The sequence below is a fragment of the Aspergillus japonicus genome, assembly GCF_003184785.1.
Source record: "Aspergillus japonicus CBS 114.51 unplaced genomic scaffold BO86scaffold_6, whole genome shotgun sequence".
NCBI lineage: Eukaryota > Fungi > Ascomycota > Eurotiomycetes > Eurotiales > Aspergillaceae > Aspergillus > Aspergillus japonicus.
Genome location: NW_020291643.1, coordinates 610,376 through 626,141, shown reverse-complemented (window position 1 = coordinate 626,141; position 15,766 = coordinate 610,376). Strand labels below are relative to the sequence as shown.

General features: G+C 53.6%; 6 protein-coding genes across 6 annotated transcripts; 3 read left to right on the top strand and 3 right to left on the bottom strand.

Annotated features, from left to right (window-relative positions):
- Positions 1 to 1,357: 1,357 nt before the first annotated feature.
- Positions 1,358 to 3,250, top strand: BO86DRAFT_396370 (glycosyltransferase domain-containing protein; the record flags this gene model as incomplete). The annotated part of the gene is made up of 2 exons (XM_025673396.1): positions 1,358 to 1,543; positions 1,613 to 3,250. The coding sequence occupies 2 exons, from the start codon at positions 1,358 to 1,360 to the stop codon at positions 3,248 to 3,250; spliced, it is 1,824 nt and encodes a 607-aa protein (XP_025531260.1).
- Positions 3,251 to 3,675: 425 nt separating this feature from the next.
- Positions 3,676 to 4,768, bottom strand: BO86DRAFT_453808 (uncharacterized protein). The gene is made up of 3 exons (XM_025677018.1): positions 4,723 to 4,768; positions 4,502 to 4,654; positions 3,676 to 4,417 (listed from the first exon to the last, which is right to left on the bottom strand). The coding sequence occupies exons 1-3, from the start codon at positions 4,726 to 4,728 to the stop codon at positions 3,791 to 3,793; spliced, it is 786 nt and encodes a 261-aa protein (XP_025531259.1). The 5' UTR covers positions 4,729 to 4,768; the 3' UTR covers positions 3,676 to 3,790.
- A 1,564-nt stretch (positions 4,769 to 6,332) lies between these two features.
- BO86DRAFT_305316 (FAD/NAD(P)-binding domain-containing protein) lies at positions 6,333 to 8,039 on the top strand (the record flags this gene model as incomplete). The annotated part of the gene is made up of 2 exons (XM_025667654.1): positions 6,333 to 7,874; positions 7,932 to 8,039. The coding sequence occupies 2 exons, from the start codon at positions 6,333 to 6,335 to the stop codon at positions 8,037 to 8,039; spliced, it is 1,650 nt and encodes a 549-aa protein (XP_025531258.1).
- A 917-nt stretch (positions 8,040 to 8,956) lies between these two features.
- On the bottom strand, positions 8,957 to 11,384 carry nop58 (RNA-processing protein NOP58). Its single transcript, XM_025677017.1, has 3 exons — positions 11,097 to 11,384; positions 10,819 to 10,979; positions 8,957 to 10,745 (listed from the first exon to the last, which is right to left on the bottom strand). Exons 1-3 carry the CDS (start codon positions 11,219 to 11,221, stop codon positions 9,265 to 9,267), a joined length of 1,767 nt encoding a protein of 588 aa, XP_025531257.1. The 5' UTR covers positions 11,222 to 11,384; the 3' UTR covers positions 8,957 to 9,264.
- A 197-nt stretch (positions 11,385 to 11,581) lies between these two features.
- Positions 11,582 to 13,348, top strand: BO86DRAFT_386318 (H(+)-transporting V0 sector ATPase subunit d). Its single transcript, XM_025671302.1, has 4 exons — positions 11,582 to 11,708; positions 11,774 to 11,862; positions 11,937 to 12,823; positions 12,885 to 13,348. The coding sequence occupies exons 1-4, from the start codon at positions 11,677 to 11,679 to the stop codon at positions 12,966 to 12,968; spliced, it is 1,092 nt and encodes a 363-aa protein (XP_025531256.1). The 5' UTR covers positions 11,582 to 11,676; the 3' UTR covers positions 12,969 to 13,348.
- Positions 13,349 to 14,198: 850 nt separating this feature from the next.
- On the bottom strand, positions 14,199 to 15,591 carry BO86DRAFT_416253 (ribose phosphate diphosphokinase subunit PRS5; the record flags this gene model as incomplete). The annotated part of the gene is made up of 3 exons (XM_025674958.1): positions 14,199 to 14,255; positions 14,311 to 14,634; positions 14,683 to 15,591. The coding sequence occupies 3 exons, from the start codon at positions 15,589 to 15,591 to the stop codon at positions 14,199 to 14,201; spliced, it is 1,290 nt and encodes a 429-aa protein (XP_025531255.1).
- Positions 15,592 to 15,766: the final 175 nt, after the last annotated feature.

Here is a 15,766-nt window from a genome sequence, read left to right as displayed (position 1 = left end):
TCCGCTGTCCCTCATGTTGGGAAGGGGAGGGGAGCTGAGGGGTAAGAATGCTGCTGCTTGCACGGGAGATTGTGTGATAGGACGGCGGGTGGTCCCTCTTCAGGCTTGCGCCATTCGAAGGCTTGGTAGCTCTTAGCGTCCCGCGCAGAGAAAGGCTTAAGTTCCCCAGCATGCGCATTTGCTGCCCACCTGCTACTTTGTCCGTGAACCATAGGTTGCATTCCCAACTAGCTCGGTTGGGAGCTTCATCGTCTATTCCCAGAGTAGACCGTATCTGTGGAGTGGCGTATTGGGAAACGTCAGAGAGCGACGTACTCAGACAGGGACACCTAATGTGAAACGAATATGCGACTGCTGCCAAGACTGCGGGAGGACAGAGAGAAGCAGCGAGAGCATGGATGCGCAGGGCTGATGACGCGGCACCACCCAGAGAATGGTTATTGGGATAGATATGCGGATGAGTAGACTGGATGTTGCACAGAGATAGTGATTCATCAGAGATTGAACTGTTCAGGGGAAAGACAACCTTGGAGAGTTCGTGATGACAGTAATCTGTCCAACGATTGTACAATCTCAAGCTTATGTTGTTGGAACAATAAGATGGTACTTGAATAAGCTGAGTGGGAAAAGAAAGTTGGCAGTGGATTGAACAATAATCATTCCTATGGACTTCCCCCCCACCGGGGCAGAGAAGAAAAGCGACCGCCAATCAATACCTATAGTACCCGAGCGACTTTATCCAGTCCCTGACGGGTTCCCCCCCCCCTCCCAAGCAGGCAACGTAAAAGTCACCACTTCCACTTTCTCAATTGACTAACTAAACTTAAACATCGCTCGGACTAGACCTGTTCGACCGGTCTTCGACTAAAGAACTTCCTCTTCCGCCTCTTCTTCATCTGCTTCATTTCCCTCCGCCGCCTCCGCCTCGGAGTCTCCCTCCTGACTCTTTGCGACTCGTCCTTTCACTTCCGATCGTATGGATATTTCCCCCGTTGTTGCGCTGGTCACCATCATCCTCTAACTGCTGTGCTCACTATTGGCTTGCCGTCCCACTTCTCCACCTTCTTCCCCGGCTCCATCATGGCTCTTTGCGACTGCTGTTGATTTTGCCTCTTAATATTGCACCCTCCCCGGTTGCCTTCCTACTCTGGCTCTGGCTCAGTGGTTGCACGTTCCGCCTGCAGGAATGTTCATCGCTCGGTCTCTACTTCTGAACATTGGCTGATTCCAGCTGCTCTGGCCTCAACCGATACGAACTAGCAACATAATCCGATTGCCTATCGCCGTTAGTGAGCGGTGGTTCTTCAAACCACCCCCTGGTGAAGAATTTCATATCTCGCACTGAGTGACCGCGAGAATGTCAAGTCGAGGCATTCTTGACGGCCAATGGGCCGATCAATACAAGTATATGCGGTCGTCCGCATCCTCATTTTGGCTGCAACATCTCCACCCGCGTCGCTTAAGAGCTCGTCCCATCAGGACTTTCTTTCTCATCGCAGCATGTCTTTTCTTGCTCACCTTATGGTCGCACTCATCCAGCGAGGTAGGTACATTGCCTGATGGCCGTCTTGCCCCAGAATGAACCCGATTGCTGATTAGGTTCGCTTGCTAGCCATCGATCAACTTCTGGGTAAAGTACCCGTCCTACCCTCCGACGCGACAACGCCCCGAAGATACGCCAATGCTCCTTAGCGGGCGACATGCCATGAATAAGAACGAGACCGCCCCTCTGGGCCTAGGAAGATCGGCGCCGTCCTTTCACCTCCTCATACCCGTGTCGCACAAATCAGCTTCGCTCTGTCGCACCGTGACGTCGTCGATGATCCTGAACTACCCACCGCCGACCCTGATCAGCTACGGAAAGTCCACTTCGGACGGGAGCACAGAATACTCCGCCATGGTAGACAGAATCGCGGGGATATACAATTATCTCGCATACAGCACACAATTGAATGACGATGATCTGGTCCTTATTGTCGACTCGCAGGATGTGTTCTTCCAGTTGCCTGCAGAGGTGTTGGTTCAGCGTTTCCAGGACCTGCTACGGGAGACCAACGAGAAATTGCTACGCAAATATGGCACCATAACTCTGGACCTGCCCTTTCGTAAAGAGGGCAAACAGACGTTGCAAAAATACTCTCAGAGAGTCTTGTTCGCCGCTAGCAAGACGTGCCCATCGAGTCTTTCCCAGGATCCAGGTTGCGTGACGGTACCGCAATCGAGTCTGCCTCCGGACGCTTATGGCTGGAAGACCGACACGGAAGGACATTTGACTCGACCACGGTGGCTCAAGCCTGGCGCAGTCATGGGCCAAGTGGGTGACTTAAGGGTCATATACGCCGAGATATTGAATTACGTCCATCAGCACCGCAACTCGCGGGGAGACTATCTGGCGATGACTCAGATGTTCGGGCGTCAGGAGTTTTTACGCGAGCTGGAACGAAGAAACAGCGCCAGCAGGCTGAAGGAGTGGCTTTATCGTCAAATCGGCATCTCGGATGCGTCGAATCTCACCGGGGCCATCCCGCCACACTTGACAGCGGGAACTCGGTATGAGTATGGAATCGGGGTTGATTATGAATCCCGTCTGTTCTTCAACATGTTAAACGCCAAGATGGATGTTGAATGGCTCCATTATTACAACGTGAGCACGACTTCAGCAGTGCAGATGAAGCATGGTGTTCCCAGAGAGAGACGTCTCATGCTTCCTGAAGACCTTGATCCCGTGAAACTCGGCAACCCATTTGTTCAGCCCCGATTTACGAAGGATGACTGGCCAAACCCCCCTTGGAATGCTACACTGGACAAGCTGCCAAATTATCGCAACCACTCCTGGCATGAGCTTCCATTGATGACAAATATTCATTCGGCATCTGTGCCAGCTCTGCTACACCTCGACGGGGATAAGACAGTTCGTGACAAATGGTGGTCGGAGATGTGGTACCAGCCATGGGCTCGGGCACTTCTCCGCAAGTACATGCGCACCGCCTCCGGATTTGAGGCCTCCCAGTCTGCCTTGATGGGAGGCCAAGAATGGTGGGACATGCGTGGTGGCAAGGGAGGCCTGTGGACTGATAAGGGTGAGTGGCTTAATTATGGTGAGGTCTGCGGTAGCTATGATCGGGATGTCTTCGACGACGAACTTGGGCCGTTTGGCCAAGAGAACGGCGAGGATGCCGACGAGCCCGTCTACAACCAATTCGGAAACGTTATCAAGGGCAAAGAGGACCTGGCGTCTACTCCGTGGTAGACCGCTCCTCTTGGATCTCAGAGACTGGTTTTCTGAGGGTTCGAGCCTTGCAGAGAGGCAGATGCGACGCGTGCTGGCAGACGCTTTCATATAGTCGCCAGATGATATCGATTCTCGTTGCACATATTACGCGATTGGCGCCACGGAGCGCAACGATAGTCCAGTCATGAGTCATGGCTGTGCATATATTCCCACGGTGTTGGGCTTTCCTTATTTGAATTAGCGATTTATGTTGTCTGCTCCGCCATGGAACGTGGCATGCTTTCAGAGCAACCATTTTACAATGGCTAGCGTTCGCACTTGGACTGCGCGGGAGCAGTAGCCACTGCATATAACTCATCAGAGATACCAATCTTGTATAGATAGATAGAGCATGCCTTAATTTATTCCCCCATTCAAGCCAATGCAAAAATTATCAGTATATTCATGTCATCTGGATCTCTTTCAAGACAATGTCTTTAATGTAACACAACGGGTATATAAAATCCACTACCAACACTTTTTCTCCAAGTCCGTAGAGAACCTAAGCATCCATCCATCTCACCTCGCAGCCGCAGCGGCCCCTCCACCCAACGTCTCCCGAATAATAGTCAGAATCCCCGCCACATCCGCCTCACTCAACCGTTCCTCCCGCTCCTCGATCACGGTATCCAACAGAGCCATAGCCCCGTAATCCTCCTCCGCCAACTCTCCACTGCCTGCTCCCCCATTTTCAGCATCCTGGCCCCCATTAGTGGCCCCATCATCCACCTCCATCTCCTCCAGCTGCTGACCCCCCTCTCCCTCTCCACCCTCTTCCTCCTCCTCCACCACCTCCTCCTCATATTCCTCCCCCTCCTCCCCCTCCCCCTCCTCAGCAGCCGCCACCGGAATCAACCCAATCCCCAAGTTAACAATCATGAGCACCTCACCCTTGGTAAGGCCGTAGGGCTGCAACCGGGTAACGAGGTCCCGGAGCGCATGATCGACGGGGGTAGGCTTGTTGAGGAGTTTCGGGGGCAGGAGCGTCGGTGGCGCCGACGCGGCGGTGTCTTTGTTGTTGCTGTTACTGTTGTTGTGGTAGTTGGCCTGGGCCTGGGCCTGCGCCTCGAGTTCCGCCAGCGGGATGTGCGTGTATTGCGGGTAGGATTGGAGGTGTGGGGAGAGGCGCGAGACGTAGTTGTGGATCTTGCGTGTTTCATCGGTCAGTTATGGTTGGTTTTAGAGGAGGGATGGGGTCTAGTCTAGAGCAATGGTGTATGCTCATCTTACCTCCTTGACAACGGTATTGTGGTCGCGGAGGTCGGGGCTGGGAACCCAGTGTCGGGAGTTGGGCGGCGGGTTGGGGGGTCGTCGGGGCGGGTTGGCGGTTAGGTAGGCTAGGACCTCGATGTTTGAGAGGACGGCGGATTGAGGATCGACGATCTGGGTGTGTGTTAGTATTGAGGGTGCGCTTTGGGGAGGAAGGGGGCGACGTAGGGGGTTGGGCTCACCCTCATGTTGTTGGTTTGGAAATTGGGATTGGAGACTGGGTGGGTTGGATTGATTCTAGATTTGGTTCGATGCGTTCGAGTGTCGCGGAAAAAAAGTGCTGGAGATGCGGGGCGGAGAAGAGAGATTCTGCCGGTTGGTGAGGGCGGTAGGGGTTATTACTGCCTGAGGCGGAAAGCGGTCGGCGAGATGCCTGGACAGTTCCTAATGCGGTTAGATGGGCTATGCTGCAGGCACTTGGCTACTCATGACCTGTGTATGAACTAATCCATTGCTGCGACGACTTGCAATCATGAGCAATCGCTTCGGCAGAGTCGATTCTGTCTTTATTCTTCTTCTATTGTGTTCTCTTCTGTGAATCTAAGCTTCATACTGCAGATGCTAAATAGGAACCTGGCAACACCTGCGCAACATGCCTTGTCTGCCCCTTGCGGCAGTTGATCTCATGCACCTGGCAGCCATGGTGGAAGCTTAGCGATTTCTAGCTTGACACTAACAGCCCAGTGTGATTCAGCTGGCTGGATACTTCCCTACCTTGTTGTTTGCTATGCAGTAATAATCCTTGTTATGCTCCATTTTGCTGCTGCAGACCTCGCCTGAACCAAGCGAGCGCCTCGCAAACACCCTGAGGTTCTGGTAAATGGGGCCGATGCGGGACCATGATTCCGTTCCTGCAGACGGCCCTCGCAGAACTCGCAGACTGAGACCTGTGGCCGGAACTGGCCCGCAGAACACTCGGTCCGATTATCTGCTTACACGCCTGACCTGTGCAGACATCACACTTTATCGAGATCGAGTTGAAAAATTGTCGTTTCAGGCTGCGTTCCGGAAGAAAAAGGAGTGGAACAGGCCCCGTGTCTTCCGTTCCTGAACAGCACAAAAGGTCTGAATATGCGGGATGCGTCAGTAAGAATTTGCTTCCTCTCGAAATTTGTGCTGCTCAATGATAGAGGACGAGCTGTTGTGCAGCAGATGAGGATATTCGCGAGTCCACTCTTGTCCCCTGAACTCGAATTTGTCAGATCTTTGCAATCAAACCGGTCGTATCTAGTCGGCCGTCCATCCTCTCTAGCCACTTGCCTTGACCCACGGAACCCGCTTTTAATCTTCAACGCCCATGATAAGATGGAACTCTAGATTATTTCCTGCACTCAACGGCAAATGCTCGAGCCCACTGCGCCCATTTCCTCGCCAAGGGCTCGTTCGACGAGGGACTTCGACTGATCAGCGACATAGCTTGCCTAATCCAGATAGAAAAATTTCCTCGTGGATGAGGGTCTTTCCATGTATATTGCGCAAGTGGACCTTCGGGCCGTGTTCGAACTGCCCGAATGTCGGAAATGGACGGGTTTCGACTTTCGAAGCTAGCTTGACTACGGAACCGGGATTCAGCTTTTCCTTGAGATGTAGGCTTCCAGAACTGATTCAACGCAGTGATGCGGATCGAGACGACGGGTCAAGCCCGGGTAATGATGGCGAGCTTCTCGGCAGTATACACCTGAAGACCCATGCGACAGTAGCCCGCTATGGAGAACGATAAATTGATGTCTCTTACTGCTTGTTCCCCTTCTGACTGGACTTCATCTTTGACAACGCCTCTGAGTTAATCGATATGCGCTCTGGTATTGTTGGAGGACTGGTTGCCATTGGCTCCGCTCTCGGAGTTGCTGGCACGCCGCATGCACACACTGTTGAGAAGGCCGACGCATATGACTACATCGTCGTCGGTGGAGGACCTTCAGGCATCATTACTGCCGAGCGTCTAGCAGAGGCCAACAAGAAAGTCTTACTGCTAGAGCGAGGTCAAGGTCCGACTGTGGCTACGGGTGCCAACGACACGCTTGTGTGGAACAAGAACTTGACCCCAGTCGATGTGCCAGGCCTGTCTGCCGACATTGGTGCTCTCCCTGAGTGGGAGGAGTACGTCTGTACCGATACCGCTGGGACTGCAGCCTGTGTTCTCGGTGGCGGTGTCACTGTTAACTACATGGTCTTCGTGCACCCGCCAGACCATGACTTTGACGACAAGTGGCCCAAGGGTTGGAAATGGAACGATGTCAAGCCTGCGGCCGACAGGCTTTACGAGCGCAACTCTGGAACTATCCTACCCTCTGCTGATGGCAAACGCTATGATCAAGGGCTATACACCGTGCTTTCTAACTTTTTCAGTAACATCGGCTGGAAAGCCGTCAACATGATCTCGCAGCCCAACGAGAAGCACCAGGTCTACAGCTACCCTTCCTGGAATCTTAAGGACCAGAAGCGTGCCGGCCCGGTCCGCACCTACCTTCCCCTTGCTGAGAAGCATCAGAACTTCCAGCTTCAGCTTGGCTCCAAGGTGACTCGCGTTCTCCGTTCTGGCAGCAAGGCTACTGGGGTCGAGGTCGAGAACGCCTTCGGCCGTCTGGAAAACATCACACTGGCCGCCAACGGCAGAGTCGTCCTGTCCGCGGGCGCCCTTTCGACCCCTCGCATCTTGTTCAACTCGGGTATCGGACCTCAATCTCAGATCGAGACCGCCCAGGAGAGCGGCGTTGTCGTCCCCCCCAAGAACGACTGGATCAACCTCCCCGTTGGCGTAGGTCTCAAGGACCACCCCATCTTCACCATCGTCGTTAAGACCAATGGCACTTACGGCCCGCTTGACTGGACGGGTATCTACAACGGCACTGATACCGCCGACATCAGTCTATATGCCAAGGGCAACGGTGTGCTGACCCAGGGAAAGCACCGGCTGATCTTCTTCTCCTCCAACGTGGTCGATGGCCAGACCCGCTACTACCAAGGATCATGCGCGCCCACTGGCGAGAACGAAGTCACCCTGACGACTTATATGACCCACGGTCTCACTTCCTCTGGTGTCCTTGGACTGGATGCTGACGGCAATACCGTCTATGAGCAGACCCCTTGGATGAACACCGCTGGCGACCGTGCTGCGGCCAAGCTGTTCATCCAGGGCCTGGTCGACGACCTGACTGCTCCCTCCACCGGCTTCCAATTGGAGGCCAACACTAACATCTCTTCCATCCTAGCAAACCCGACTACTGGTATGCACTACACGACCACCGCGAAGATGGGCACGGACGATGGCCGCCGCGGAAACGGTACCTCCGTGGTCGATACCAACACAAAGGTCTATGGAATGGATAACCTGGTATGTATCTTCTCCTCTGCAACATAGATAACGTTTGCTGATGATTCTCGCCTGTAGTACATTGTCGATGGCAGTATCCACCCCGACCTTCCTACCGGCAACATCCAGGCCACCATCATGGTCGTGGCCGAGGCTGCTGTGGCCAAGATCCTGGCTCACCAGTGAGTGTGGGAACTATCGAAGATCAAGTCAACCGCGAGACGCCTACTTTTCGAAGGTTCTGACAGACAGTCGAATGCTTCCTATATAGCATTGTCAACGGAGTCGATACGAGTAATGAAACATAAGATTTGCAATATTGCTTTCTAGACTCTCGATTTATTGTAACTACTTACTTACAAGGGTCAGCACAGTCTCCCGAGACCCAATCGTCCAATGTGTATATGAGCTAAAGCAGTACCCAACCAAGCCCCTTCCTAATCCTCGCTCGTGGTGGCTGCAGAACCACTCCGCCCAAGTCTTTCCGCTGACAACCCGTAGGATCGTCTTGCCGGAAATTCAGGAAGTACCACCCGCTGTCGCGGATCGACCACCACAGCACCCATCAGAGTACTTACATGTGCCGATGGAGGACGAAGTATCCCGGACGGGGGGTGAGGCGTTGTGTAGTGAGCAAAACTGTAATAGCAAACTGGTCGCCTGAGATAAGAGGTAACTCAGAAACTGGATGACCGGGTGGCGATGAGGTGGCTCGTCAAGATAGATACACTGTCTGACATGACAGGGCCGAGGTGCATGAGCATGCAGAAAGGTCTAGGTCACATACTGCTCGCCGTAGGCAATGACGATTGCTTTTCCCCGGGGATTTGCGTGGTACTGCGTGTATAGTGTAGAATGCTGTGATGATCGGATGCAGGTCTTCTGGTTCCGTGGCCGAGAATTCTACAGTTTGATATAAGTGGTACCTGCGATGCGATGTCTAGCTATCGAGTTCCTGCCTCCGCCGGGGATACTTCTTTCTTTATCCTACCTGTTGGCTGGATACTCTCCATGCAAGGGACACGACATGTGTTCCCTGACAGATACCGACCAACGCGATCTAAACCTATACATACTACGTTCATGCAGAACACAAGTTTTTTCCGAAGTTAACATTATTCCTGGAATTCGAACTGCCTTGACCAAAAAAGCACCTCTGCGCCATGGGGTAGGATGTGAAAAATGCTTCCATCCGTTCTTTGGAAATGCCACCCAAACACACAATATAACACTTCAACTCAAATAGCAAAAGGACAATAGAAAAAGAGACACAAAAGATGTGTGTGTGATATCATACAGGAAAACATCTCTCGAAGCGTAGCCATCAGGTAGAAGGTGGGTTGTGAAGAAAGAACTTTTTTCTGTTTTATAAAAAGAGAATTGGAGGCTTCAGTCGTTTCCGTCGTCCCCTTTACTCGTCGCTCTTGCTCTTGCTCTTCTTCTTCTTCTTCTTGTCGCTGGTGTCGACCTCCTCGCCGTCGTCTGAGCGCTTGCGCTTCTTCTCCTCGCCCTTGGAGGCCTTCTTGGCGTCCTTCTTGGCCTTCTTGATGTCCTTCTTGCTGACGGAGCTGGGCTTGCCCTCGGCGTCGAATTGGATCTCGCCCCGTTCGAGCTTGCGCTTGTACCGCTTGACGTTCAGGCCGGCCTGCTCGGCCAGCTTCTCGAGCTCGGAGTCCTTGCTCTTCTTCTTCTTCTTGGAGGATTCCTCCTCGGAATCCTCGTCGGAGGAGTCTCCCTCGTCGTCGGAAGCGGCATCGGCCATCTCCTCGTCCTCAACCTCCTCAACGAGCTTCTTGTCCTTCTTGCTCTTCTTGACGGAAGCGGGGGGCTCATCGCCGGTCAGAGCGTCAGCATCGGGGTTGTATCTCCGGGCCTCGTTGAGGTCAAACTTCTGGGGCTGAGCGGTGCCGTTGGGGGCGATAGCCACACCGCGGGGCTTGAGGGGCTTGCCCTCCATGGCGGCCAACTTGCGCTCGAGGTTGTAGCGGGCCTCGGTACCGAGGGCAGCCTTGTCCTCCTCGGTGGCATCGTCATCCCACTCGGCCAGGGCATCCACACGGAGACCCAGGGAGGCCTTGGCGGCCAACACTCTGGCCATCTTACCCTTGTTCTTGCCAGTGGCCTGGCCGATCAAAGAGGCGTGGTAGATCAGACCGTACTTGGGAGTATCGTGCTTGGTCTTCAGAGCACGGAACAGGGCCTTCTCGGCACCCAGAATCTGGAGGGTAGAGGCAGGGCTCTTGGACAGGTTGGTCAGGCTACCAGCGTGGGCAATGAGACGGGCACCGACGAGGTCACCGACAAGGGCAGTCAAGTTGGGGGCAATAGCGTTCATACGGGCGGTGAGGTAGCCAGCCAGCTGCTGACGGTATTCGGCAAAGCCGACGACCTGCTCGGCCAGAGCTTGGATGTGTTCCAAGTCCTCCTGGCTGATCTCGGTACCCATGGACCGGTCAGCGGCGGACTTGACGGCACCCTCGATCTCCTCGGGGAGGATCTCGGCGAGATCGGCAGTCTCCCAGTTAGTGCGCATGCCCATCTTGAGGACGAGTCTGGCGTAGGCGATGTTGTCGTTCAAGATCTTGGCCAGCTCGGGGAAGTGCCAGCCGTACCATTCCTTAACACGCATGGCGTAGTTGTTGAGTTCCTTGTCCAAATCATCCAACAGACCGATAGCCTGCACGATCATGGTGTCGATTTTGTCGGGGGAGAACTTGAGCTTGTGACGAGCAAGAGAGTGCGACAGACCCAGGGCCATGGTGGACATATCCTGGGGAAGAAGACCGGGGATGAGAGTGGGCAGGTGTTCACGGATGGCACGGTAGATGTCGGTGGTGGAGGAGTCGGCAACCAACTCGATGGAGAGGCCAGGAAGCTTGCCAATGGCGTTTCCTGTGGGATTTTGGGTCAGTTTAAGTTGGCTTTCCCTCCATTTCGCCATCGAGGCAAAGGAAGTAGCACATACCGAGCTTGGGATCGGAAACAGCCAGAGAGACCTTCTTCTCATCCTTCACTTCGTCCAAAAGGCTGGCCAGACGAGGGGTAACCTTTCCTTCCACGAGAGCAGCAACTTCCTCCAGGGCAGTCGCGGCGCTGTCGAACTTCTGGAAGCTCTTCAATTTCAAACTGGGTTGCGCAAGTTAGACGTACGGTCGGCGCACGGAGGGGGAAAATTTTTTGCATGAGATCACCCCAATTGTAATTGCAGCGATTTCATCAGATCCCAAGACAAGAAAAACTTACAGGTTAGAAACACCCTCTGCAGTAGCAGCCTCAGTGGTGAGGTCGTCTCTCTTCAGAAGCTTCTTGTCCTTGGCCTTGAGCAGGGCATAGCCCGCACTGGTCTCCGTGAGGATGAAGAGCGTCATGATGTAGGCTCTCGACGTCTAGCTGTGACAACGAAATAAAACAAACCGAAAAAAAAAGAAGCACCAGCTAGAAGTGCGAGGGGCGAGGGGGTCGGAATTAAGAGGGAGGGGTTGGCGTAAGTTGGCGACGGGGGACGAAACCGCGTGCTGGACGAGGATTGCAATCGCTGGGAAATTTTTCGACACCAAAAAGTGAAAAAAGCGAAAACGCCGTGCGGACTGTGGCTGGTGCCCGCAAGTGGCTGGTGCAGGTGCACCAGACACACTGGCTAGCCAGCTTATGTAACCTTACTAGGTAGGCGACACGGGAGGCCCACCCGGGTGTGGTCACGGGATTGTGGTTTACGTCGACTGAGATAGCGACAATCCATACCAGCAAGTGCTCCAATCCGCTTCGACTCCTCCCCGTTTAACGATCTAGAGGCAGCTTGAGGACTCGTGAACGTCCGATCATAATGGAGGGTCTCTTCTTCAACGTCAAAAGCGGGTATGTCACTCGAAATACTTCCTCAACTTCCCCCCGGATCTCCCCTGGCTAACTGTCCTGATCAGCTACATTGAGGGCATTGCCCGAGGGTATCGGAACAGCCTTCTGACTAGCCAACACTACTCCAACTTGACTCAATGCGAATCGATCGATGGTCCGTTGCTCCCTGACTGACTCCCTCACGAACCAAACCCGAAATCTCACACAGCGTTTCTTTCTTGCCCGCAGATGTCAAGCTCCAGCTCGCCCCCGCATATGGCGACTTCCTCGCCGCTCTCCCCCCGAACCCATCGACCTCCGCCCTGGCAGGCAAGATGACCGACAAGCTGGTTGCTGAATTCCGCTATCTCCTCGCGCAGGCCACGGGGTCGACGGAAAAGTTCCTGCGGTACCTGACCTACGGGTACATGATCGACAACATCGCCCTGCTCATTACCGGTACCCTGCACGAACGAGACACCCGCGAGCTCCTGGAACGGTGCCATCCACTAGGCTGGTTCGAGACCCTACCCGTCCTCTGCGTCGCCACCAACATCGAAGAGCTGTACAACTCCGTCCTGATCGAAACGCCCCTGGCCGGGTACTTCAAGGGGAGTCTGAGCCACCAAGATCTGGACGAGCTCAACATCGAGATCGTGCGCAACACCCTGTACAAGAACTACCTGGAGGACTTCCACCAGTTCGTCACCACACACCCTGACTTCAAGGGCACTCCGACCCAGGAGGTCATGTCGGAGATCCTGCAGTTCGAGGCCGATCGGCGGGCCATCAACATCACACTCAACTCGTTCGGCACGGAGCTGTCGAAGCAGGAGCGGAGGAAGCTGTACCCGGAATTCGGTAAGCTCTGGCCGGAGGGGTCACTGATGCTCTCGCGGGCGGATGACATCGAGTCCGTCGCCCTCGCCGTGAGCATCTCCGCCGATTACAAGGCGTTCTTCGATGCGGTCGGCCTGACGCAGGGCGGAGGCGGCCTGGGTGGCATGGGCGGCGCCTCGGACGGGAAGAGCTTGGAGGATCTGTTCTACCAGAAGGAGATGGAGATGTGCAAGGTGGTCTTCACGCGGCAGTTCACGCCTGCGGTGGTATATGGGTGGATGAGATTGAAGGAGCAGGTAAGAACAACCACCCCACCATTCTTGCATGGACTATTTCAGCTAATCATCCCTGAATCAGGAAATCCGAAACGTCACCTGGATCGCCGAGTGTATTGCGCAAAATCAGAAAGAGAGGATCGGGAACTTTATCTCTGTTTTCTAGATACCATGTTTCTTCCTTTTACTTTTTAGCCGTCTTGTTTAAAGCCTCCCTACATTGATCTATCCTCTGGGTTTCCTTTTCCTCCTCTCTCTCTCCCTTCCGCCCATCTCGCGCACGCACAAAACATACTCCATGCTCCTTTCGCGATGGCTCGTGTGTTAGTAATCTTCTATCCCCTGTCTCCTATGCACGAGGTGAGGCGTCTCCTCTTTTGTCTTTGCTTTCTCGCCGCTGCTATCGCTAGTCAAATGGGCGGACTCGGTCCTATGAAGCATCTCTCAACCGTCGAATTTCTCTCGTCTCCTAGGGCTGCATTGCTGCGCATCTTTGCCCTTAAAGGGCAGCACGCACGTCTTTCTAGCACGATGCATACTTTTGAGGATGTCATGTAGCGTGTGGCTTGTAGAGTTCCCTTATCGTACGCCCGGTCAAAGATCTTTCTTACGGAAGTCTGCGTGGCATGTCTGCGCGGTAGGTAGTTATGCGCAAACAGATATACATCAATTCCATGCTTGTAATGTCTCTGAGACTCATTTTTCAAATCGTTGGAAATTTACCCACTACAAGAACCATGTAGGTAAGTTCGGTTATTTTCAGGATTGAGGACGGAGGTGATGATTCCCTGCTCTGGTGCAAGGGAAAAAGTAAAATTGATCTGATAGATTGTCGTTGCTTCAGACTCATGGCCGAAGTTTTCATGATGATTGTTGGATATATGTTCATGCATATGGACTCACCTGCTCCCTGGAAATCATACCAGGGGCGGACATATGACGGTGTAAAAAAGAAAAAAAAAAAGGCAAAAAAAACTCCCCGAAGACACAGAAATAACCAGACAGGTTTGACAAGACCGGGAGATATAATGGGCACAGACGCAAGGCCATGTAGGAGGGTGCCCAACACCTTATGCCAGGGACTAGACGCACGACATGGTTTCTAGTCCGCTTCCTCTTGGCAATTGGAGTCTCGATATATTTTTGGTAAAGAAAATTCACAGCCAGCGATGATATGCAATAGCAAGAAGTCCCTAAGCGTTCAGAAACCAAGAAGGGCACTCCGGCCGATGTCAAAGCAAAAGGACAGAAAACAAATCCGCGGAAGATGACCCAAGATTTCGTCGCTCTTCATATTTCCCCAACAAGTTTATGATTTACTTTGTATGGACGTCACACAAAAAAAAAGAAAATGGAATAGATAAAACATCAAAAGAAACCCGTGACGGCATATCCGTTAGTCGTACTGGAAGAGGACGCTGATACTCTCGCCGTGGTGAACGCGACGGATGGCCTATACGACGAAATTAGTTTCTTGCACCTAGAACACTTCAAAGAAGGGGAATTACCTCGGCAAAGACGTGGCCGACCTCCAAAACCTCCAGCTTGGGACATCTGCGCAGGTGGTCCGCCTGGTCCACACTGTTGGTGACAACAACCTTGTCCAAAGCGCTAGCATTGATGCGATCAATCGCATCGCCACTCAGAATACCGTGCGTGACCAACGCATAGACTCGGGCAGCTCCTTCCCTCTTCAGAAGCTTCGCCGCTCTGGTGATGGTGTTCGAGGTGTCCGCCAGGTCATCAATCAAAATAGCGGTCCGATCCTTGACATCACCGACCAGCATCATGGTGGCATTCTGGCGATCCGTGATCCGTGTAGGGCGGCGCTCCTACAGGAAATCAGATAAAGTACATCAAAAGACCGGAATTGAACGAACCTTGTGGATAAGGGCGAATTCGACGCCCATCGAATCGGCGATCGCGGTGGCACGCTTAGCGCCACCAGCATCAGGACTGACAATGACAGCCTGCTTGTAGTTGGGAATATTGCGCTGAATGTAGCTCTTCAGCAGGGGTCGACCATAAAGGTTGTCGACAGGGATATCGAAGAATCCCTGGTATTGAGGGTCGTGAAGATCCATGGTGATAATATGATCGGCACCAGCGCAAGTGAGCAAGTCAGCAACCAGGGTGCCTGCCTGAGCCACCCACTGCTTGTAGCCTGGACGGGGCTGGAAGTTGTTGATCTTGTTGGCCTCCTCTTCCGCAACGCTTCCACTGTGAAGAGAGGGCAGAGAGTCCATGGTGTCACTGCGGGGCAAACCATTGACTGGACGTTGTCTTTTCACCGGGCTACCGTTGCTGATATCTTCCAATTGAGCCTTGGCCAGGCTCTTTTGAAGGTTGTCTACACCATTGAGCAGACTGCAGCTCTCGGGCTTCCCCGGGTGTGGGGTAGGCGGGGTACTTTCAAAAGTGTAGCCATTGCCGGATTTGCTAGCAAGGGAGGACTTGGTCAGCGGAGCGCCCGTCTTGTTGTACGGGATGTCACTCTGACGAGAGTATGGGAAGAGCGGGAGAACCGCAGTGACTCTCTTCGCCGAGGCGGTTTTGCAGGCCGAGATGGTGATGAGCAGTTCCATCAAGAGATCGTTCACTTTTCCGCCACCGGATTGGATGATGTAGACATCCTTGCCACGGACGGATTCTTTGATCTCGACTCGGGTCTCACCGACGGAGAATTTCGACAGGAGCACGTCTGCCGCAGGGATACCCAGGACGTTGCAAATGTTTTGGGTCAGCTGAGGGTGGGAGGTACCCCCGATGACGACAATGTTGCGCACCATATTGTTGTTCTGAGGAGTCGACTGAGCAGCTTCAGGAAATCCGGTGGGTTGCAAGATCACAGGCGAGGAGGACCGAATCGTTTGCGGAGGGGGAGGGGAGATATCCGATGAGTCGGCGGGTCTGGAGGGGCGGGACGAAGGGTGAGATTAGCACGACCAAAGAGAGGAGAGCGCT